The 8,281-nt window shown below is 41.8% G+C and overlaps 1 protein-coding gene across 2 annotated transcripts in view; it reads right to left on the minus strand.

Annotated features, from left to right (window-relative positions):
* GRIN2A (glutamate ionotropic receptor NMDA type subunit 2A) overlaps positions 1-8,281 on the minus strand; it is a 520,859-nt gene that overhangs the window by 124,447 nt on the left and 388,131 nt on the right. For both annotated transcript variants that reach the window (XM_006146507.1, XM_006146504.2), the window contains exons 10-11: positions 7,615-7,844; positions 488-648 (exon numbers count right to left, since the gene is read on the minus strand). In XM_006146507.1, the coding sequence (XP_006146569.1) occupies positions 488-648; positions 7,615-7,844 (391 nt within the window). The remainder of the gene's footprint in view (positions 1-487; positions 649-7,614; positions 7,845-8,281) is intronic.

Here is an 8,281-nt window from a genome sequence, read left to right on the forward strand (position 1 = left end):
TGAACAGAGTTCTCATTGCTTTTCTCTCCTTGTTCTCTTTGTCTGTTAATATTATACTCGTGTTAATAGTTTTCACATAAAGCTATTATCAGTATGCTGCCCCCTCTGCCAGAAGAAACCCTACCCAAAATCTAATAAAAACTTCATTTTTCACTATCTCGAACTTGAACCTTTCAAATCTTTCTATTTGACAAAAATATCTCAGAGTTGTGTACCAACTTCTTTATGGGTTTAGGGAACTCCTCTGGATCTTTGCATTTCAAAGTGTCCTGGTTCGCTTTTTCTTAACACAGCTCAGAAGGAAGCCTGTGATACTCATCAGATTAACGGGTACAACCCTTAACTGGAGTCCATCTGACTGCAGTCATTCTCCAAAAATACAACAATGGTTGCAGATAAGCACCAAGGCATGCAGAGATTCTGTTTTTGTAGGCTTTCTCAGCTGGCAGCCCTGCTGGGGTTGGGGGGAAGAAACCATGGTCCTTACCCTGTCTTCAAGCTGACCAAGGCATCTTCTACTCCCTTCTGGTTAAACTTGGTCATGTACTGATGCATGTACGGGTAGTTATTCCGAATGTTTCTCTCTGTACTTCCATTAGGAACTGTCCCAAAGCGAAAAGGTGGAGAATAGTCATGAGGTCTCTGAAACTGCAGCGAGAGAAAGAGGGGAAGAAGGAAAAGAGGAAAAAGAGGAGGAAAAGAATTAGCCAATATTTTGTATGGTGTCAGGAATTAAACATACGCATGCTCTAGTGCAGGACAGCAAGGAAACATTTATTTTTGTGCTTCCTTCCAACTTAACCACCTCTTCAACTGATTTCGAGCTCCAGATGGGTGGAAATAATGTCTGTCTTCTCTGCTATTATCCAGTTCCTACCACAAGTTCTGGCTGGGTGTTCGATAGGTATTTGTTGAGCTGAATTCCTTTCTGTGCCTTACAGAGACTAGAATAGTGCTCCCCATGCCATCAGTACTGACGGGGTGCTGATTCTGGAATTAAGGTGTCACTGTAGTCTAGCTCATTTATCCGCCTCATGATGAAATCTTCTGTGCTCGCCACCAATCACTCCCTTCTCGGAACTCCATTTATTATGACTTTTGCTTCACTCAGAAATGACAGTATGTTGCCATTTGCTCATTTTTCACTCCTTCATTCATTCATGCAGGCAATATTTATTGAGTGCCTAACATGCCCGTGCATAACAGCTGGCACACGGCAGGCTCCACTGATGTTTGTTGAACTCTCTATTAACCACTAGCTTCCTGGGGATGCCCGGGGCTTGCATGGTTTTAAGCTTCCATAAAGGCATATTGTCTACACTCCAAGCATGAATCTTCCCTCATCAACTGGCCAGTACTGTCTGTTCACAGCTTTGATGATTGAGGTGAATCAAGTAGGTTGTAAGTACTAGATCTAAGTCCCAGAAATGCAACTAAAAACCAGCAACAGCACAAGGGCAAGTTCAGACTCACAAGCTGGAAAACCATGTTCTCTTGCTTACAAACTGTGAGACAGTGGATAAATCACCCCATATTTATTTATGAATATACTCTATTTATTGTCCACCTGCAGAGTGGGATTACACCAGTACTTCCCTTATAGTGTCACTAGGAAGACCTAAAAAATGTAATAATTGCTGAATAACTAGACTGGTTCCTAGAACAGAGTAAGCATTCAAAAATAACACCTTAATTCCTTTTTAAAATTATCATTGCAGGGGAAAAAAAGGAACTTGGACCTCATTTTTCTATAAAATATGGAATTATAGAACTAGAGAATAATAACAACAACTATATATTTTGAGGACTTGATTAGGGCCAGCACTGTGCCAAGAATTTTACAAGGGCTAGCTCATTTAATCCTCACAACCATCTTGGCTGGTACCTCATCTTAGGGCTCCATCCTTCAGAGGAAACCGAGGCTTTGCTTTGAGAGGTTGCATGACTCATGTAAAGTGACACTACTAGCAAATAGTCACCTGGAATTCAAACCTAGATTTGCCCAGCTACAGGCTAAGGTCTTTACTCTGTTGCTTCTCAGAGATGGCTGCTAAATCTTCTCCTTATTTAGAGATAAAGACTGGGAACCCCCACAGAGGGAAGAACACCCAGCAAATCAGTGCCAGGCCCAGAAAGAACTGCCATCCATGGTCTCTCTGACTTCTAGATCAGTGTGTCGTCCATAGAATGAAGAACTGCCCGAGAAAGTGCTCAAATTCACCAAGAGTCAGGCCAATCAGAAACATTCTTCTTTTTTCCAAACTCACAGTTCATTTCACCGTTAATTAAAATTTCCAGTTTAACTTCATTTCCCCCAAATTAGGCATGCTGCTGTCTAATAAGCAGCCTGACTGGATTTGGGAGAAGTGGCCATCCATTGTCCAAATGGGATCCTCCTGTCAGGGCACACCTTGCACCAGGAGTATGTGCATGTTTGTGTGTGTGTGCACATGTGAGCGTGTGTATGAACAGCAAAATGTTCTTTGCAGTCACTCAGCCAAGCAGTGCCTTAACACAACACCCCAGAGACAGAAGAACAAGCCCAGGTTCGTTTGCACAGCAGCCACGGCCTCTGGAGGACAGGGGTAGTACCGCTGTTCATAAATCGAGCCGTAGCAGCCGTTCCACCTCTCCAGAGACACCCAGAGGCGGCCTATGTGACTAAATGCCTTCCACTTCACACTCATCTGTTGCTGAGGATTTACATGGCTCTTTGAACATTTCTTTCTTCCCTGCCGCTGTGACAGAGACAGACAGCCTCTGCCATGGTTCCCATATGTCTCTGGCCTTAGTAGCACCATCACCCACACAAATTCAGCCCAGCACCAAGATCCAGGAACCTTTCCTACTTGATTAGGGATTGTCAAACTTTTTAAAGGCTGGCTCACAGCACATTTTCAGTTGCCTCCCTGTGACACACACGAGACCTTAGAGTGCTCACTCAAGTGACATACTCTGGTGTTATCTATTATGTTCTATTTTTTGTTAATGGTCACAATTCTTACATTAATTTCATGGCTCACTAGAGAGTCATAACCTACAGTATGAAAAGCAGTTAGGGGCAGAGATGGCTCATCTCTTAAGTCCCAGGGTCTTCGTTGAGGACATACTCCATGTTTCCACAGGAAGATTTATCCCAGACAGTTCCAGGCATAAGCAGAAAGAAAGAAGTGTGGGCTTTAGCAAAGGAAGGGATGGTGCAGTTTTCCCCCATCAGCAAAACCCCACAGCCACAAAATTACAACACTGGGAGTCAGGGACCTCATGGCTTCTCTCAAGGCCACATTCATGGAGTGAAGGTTCTAACCTTGACTAAGAGAAGCCAAGTACAGCTTTTACTATGAGAAACTGTTATTTTGGACACTTACGCATTCTGATCCTCAGTTTCTCTATCTTTAAACTGGGGGTTGCTTTTTTAATGAATTGTAAAGTACTTGAAAGAGCACCTGGCATCCTCTAATGCTTAATTTAGGATACCACTTGTTACCCAGGATAACTCGAGTCAAATGGCGGAGTTGGTCTCTTCCTAGTTTGAAGAATGGAGTACTATTTTCTACTTATTGTCCCCACTCAGGATAGGGACAGTTCCAAAATCATTCAAGTGAACTAGACATGGCAAGCCTTTTATGATGGAGGAGGCAGCGGTGGGGCTGGGAAATTAAAGGTTTTTTTTTAGGAAATTGTAGTAATTAACCAGGAGATTTCTTTGTTCATTTCTTTGTTCTTTGTTCATCTTATGAACCAAAGGCTACACATTTATTAAACATATCTATCTTCGGTGTCTCTAACTAGGGAACAACTGGCCACTGGAGCCCGCATTTCTGTCAATGAGGCTCCCAGGCTTCTTGATGTGAGCATCAAACTAGTATGACCTGTGGCAGAGAAGGGACTGACTCAGAGGCCTTCCCGCTTAGACTGAGACCACTCAGAACACCATCACAATGCCCAGAGACAGCACAGTGCCTAGAGAAGACATTCATACATTCATCCACCACAGAAATTCCTGGGTATCCTCTGTGGGCACTCACAAAGACCAGCTCAGTATAGTAATGTTTTAGGCCCCAGAAAGAATGGTTTGACTCAGGCAGAAATGATGATAATGAGGAGAAAGTGGAGGAGGAAGGAGATGAAAAGAAGAAGCAGGATGTGAAAAGGAGGAGGGGAGACGGAGGAAATAACACTTACAACCGGATCATCCTATACGTGCCAGGCAAGCTGTGAGGATCATTCCTCATCCTCATATAAACCTTGCCAGAAAGATGTCATCTTCCCTTCAGTATGAAGTTAAGCCTTGGGGATATGGATAGATGGACAGCCACACAGCCTCTATATGGCAAGGCCAGGATTCAAACCCAGGCCCTTTTGACCCCAAATATGATAGTGCTCTTCCCATTACATAAATCTGCCTCCCGGAAGTGGATAAGTGGATTTCTTCTCTCACAGTGATTCTAAACATTGTGGAAAAGGTCCTTCCCAACATTCCAATTTTCCTTTAATAATTCACAGGGGAGCATTTACCCAACTCATTTGAGCATGGGCTCAAATACGCCTCTTTCACAGCAAAAACTAATGGCTTAAAAGTGTGGTAACCTGAGTTTTTACACAGGTGTTCATGATTTTTAAAACTGAAATATAAACAAAATGAATTACTATGTAGGGTATTCAAATTAATTGATTCAATACAGATTTTTATTTTGTAGACTTTTTTGGTTTAGGTGCTATTAATCTTCTGGGAACATTTAGCTTATTTACTTCAAGATTTTGCTGTTTATCTAATTGTATCAAACATTTAATTTAAAAAGCTATCGGCTTGCCTCTTATGCTCTGAGCGTGGAAACTGAGCTGTGTCTCATGAGGATATGATAGTGGTTACTGGGTGTCTCCAAGCCAGAGGTCAGTCAAATTAGTAGTGGTTTTAATGAGCTTTTCCACAAGTGGTTGTATTATTTCACCCCAACACATATAGTAAGGGATTGAAAGATCCCCTTTGCTTTGGAAAATAGCAACAGAAAGTAAAATATGCTGCCAACTACTCTTGAAAAATCCTCTGCTCCAAGACATGGCTCCTTGGCTTCCACAGTGCTTCCAATCACTTCTAAGAACTGCACTTTGTATTCCATGAATGATGCAGTCTATATATCACTGCTCTGTGTCTGTGCAGGCCTTTATAGGTGATGAGGCATTCACATATCAGTTTCCTTCCTTCCTCACTAAAAAAGCAATTCCCAGATTTACAGAGAATAAGCAGACACAGTGAGGCTACATGAGTTTAAAAGGATCAGGAACTAGTGTGTGGCAGAGAGGAAACAGAAACTTTTGGACTCTTAAATGCAGTGGTTAGTCCTATATCCCAGATGTCATGCACTATAGGTGGGGTCTACCAAGGACTTGGATGAACATGACCTACTAATGAAGGGCTCAAGAGAAACAGTAAGGGAGTGGGAGGAGGCTAAAGAAGATTAGAGAACAGGAAGAAGACAATCGAAGTTCTACATAAGGCAAAGCTCCAGGTTTAGCCTTATTCGGAAATGGCACCTGAGATCATGATCTACTTGAAGAGCGGGAACAGCTGGGTTTTCATACACTCCCACCAAGTTTGGCATTGGCTCTGGTGACCCTAAAGATAGGGAGAATTTAAATTCCCAAGGATTCACCATTCTAATTCCCAAAGTTAATAATCCTGGGAAGTTCTCTGCGTCTGGGAAGATCTATGAGCCTTTGTAAGCAAAGTATACAAAAGTGGGGTGGGCACACAGGGCTAAAGTGAGACCCCAGGAGAGCCAGGTGGAGTGTGCACAGTGTCCAGCACACCATGTATTTATTCACTCAACTACCAAGTATGTACTGAGCACCTCCTAAGTGACAGACAACTCTACCAAGAGTGCATCCCTGAGGTCCTCTTACTACAAGCCAATTTTAGTCTCACTAGTTTTATTTCCTTTATATCACTTATCCCTGCCTGAAATTTTCTTCTTCCTTGATATTTACTTGTGTACTGTTTATCTTTTTCTGTTAGAATGTAAGTTTCTCTGCAGCCTGGGTTTGTTCTACCAAATTCACCGCAGTATCCAGGAAAGATCTCTCTGAGGAGGTGGTGTTTACCCTAAGACCTGAAAGTCAGGGAGGAGACAGCCATAAGATTGGGAAAAGAACATTCTAGACAGAGGACCTGCAAAGCTCAAGAGCACTCAGGTGAAAACGAACTTATGAGTGTTTAAGGAACAGGGAGGGGTCTTTAGTGAGCAAAGAGGAAAGACATGTGGGAGTAGGTTAGATAATCCGGGGCTTTGTGTGCCAGGTTAAGTAGAGTGGCACTTACCAGGTGGAAAGCCATCAGGAGGTGACTCCATCTTTAACCCCAGACTCTCATCATCTCTCTTGACAGGGCTGTTTGTACCTCTTTGAGCCACAGTGTATGTCATGGTTCAGCTATAAACACTTTTTTTCATGGACTGATTTTCTATTCAGCAGTTTGTTGAATGAGTGTCAAAAGGATATATGTAGACTTATGTCAACAAGATATAATAGTGAGGTTTTATAAAGAGAGACAAATTATCCTCATATACACAGAGCAGAAAAATCTCTGCAATGCTACAGTCTCTACACTGCTGAGCTTAGCAGATCAAGATTTGTTTTCTAAACTAAAATTTCAATGGGAGGATGCATCAAGTTTATCTCTTTTCTTCTTCTGTGTGCATTTCTGAATAGCCATTCAAATCCTGCACCCCTTGTCACTTTCCAGTGGAGAATGGGGAGTGTAGGTGTTATCATTCCAATCTTACTGATGTGGGAACCACAGCTCGATGAGGAAGGATTGGAAATGTGTCTGTGTAGTAGGAGGAATCAGTAGGAAACAAAAAACCTCTGTTCCTTTTGTGTCCCATGAAGAAATTCCAGGTGACTTGGAAGTGTTGACAATGAGGCCAATTTGGTTGACTGATAAAGAAGAGCCATCAGATCATTTTCTTTGGGTAGGGCTTAGAGAAGTCTTTCTTCACAAGATAGATGAAGTATATGAGCTGCTTTAACAAAGCTCATGGAAAATGGGATGAAAGTATGAATTTATTTGGATGCAAATTTTTTTATCCATGCATAGTTTTTAATTTTTTTAAATTTTTTATGATATGTGTTTATTGTGAACTTTTTGAAGATCCCCTCATATAAGAGACTCATTTAAGATTGTAGAGCTAGGTAGACAACTACAGCCTAGAGTCCCCTTTCAATCCAAGTTTCTCTTTGCCAGGCTAGAAGACCTTCCTTAGCATCACATACTCCATGAAAGGATGAATTTCAGTTTAAGCTATGGTGTGCTCTTGAGTCATATATCCCCAGTAAGCATTGTCAGAAAGATAATAAAAATGTGAGAAACAGCTACTTAAGGAAACTATGCTTCCAAATTAGATCTGGAATCTTACAGGCAAAAGAAAGTTAAGCTTAAGATTCTGTTTCTAAAATTTTCACAAATATGACAATTTGAGTTAAGGGGAAAAAATGTCTTCTGGTTTCATGCTTTAGAGTTGATGGGTCTGGATGACAGATGTTCAAATCTCTCCTTCCCGAGGTATAGCGCTTAAGGCCAAATCTCAGACCATGTGGAAAGCGAGGTAACCTTACCTTTTTGTCACTGAGGCCAGTCACTTGGTCCACAAATTCCTCCTGGATCATGAAAGCAGCCAAATTGGCTGTGTAACTCGCCAGGAAGATGACGGCAAAGAAGGCCCATACAGACACCATGATCTTGCTGGTGGTCCCTTTAGGGTTCTGGACAGGCACGGAGTTATTGAACACCAGGCCCCAAAGGAGCCAAATAGCTTTTCCAATTGTAAAAGAAGGCCCATGGGGTGCTGCAAATGACAGAAACGATATTGTCAACATTTTCTCAAAATGCATACTTGTGTCCGTGTGGTAAGTATGTGGCAGCCACAAGCAACAGTGAAGATTATCCAGAGATGGAATTATGTTGAAGTTGTGTCCTATCATTGCTTCTAACCACAGCTACAATCACTTCTTTTTTAAAAAACATTAGCATTCTTCCCACATTGCTATCTAAGTGGATTTTTGCCACATTTCTTAAAAAAAAAAATAACAAGAAAGAAAGGAAAAGTAAATGGTTATGCAAATGGGAGTTTGAATGAGAAGTAGTGTTATGATCTGTTTTACATTTGGATTTGGTTTCCATTGGGGGAGCCAGTCTTCTTAATAAACATAAAGAGAGCCTGACAAAAATGTGTGAGGGGATGCTACTTCCGTATTCATTGAATGTGCTATCTTGAAAGAACCA

This window comes from Tupaia chinensis, unplaced genomic scaffold (genome assembly GCF_000334495.1).
Source record: "Tupaia chinensis unplaced genomic scaffold, TupChi_1.0 Scaffold000182_1, whole genome shotgun sequence".
In the NCBI taxonomy this organism is placed as follows: domain Eukaryota; kingdom Metazoa; phylum Chordata; class Mammalia; order Scandentia; family Tupaiidae; genus Tupaia; species Tupaia belangeri.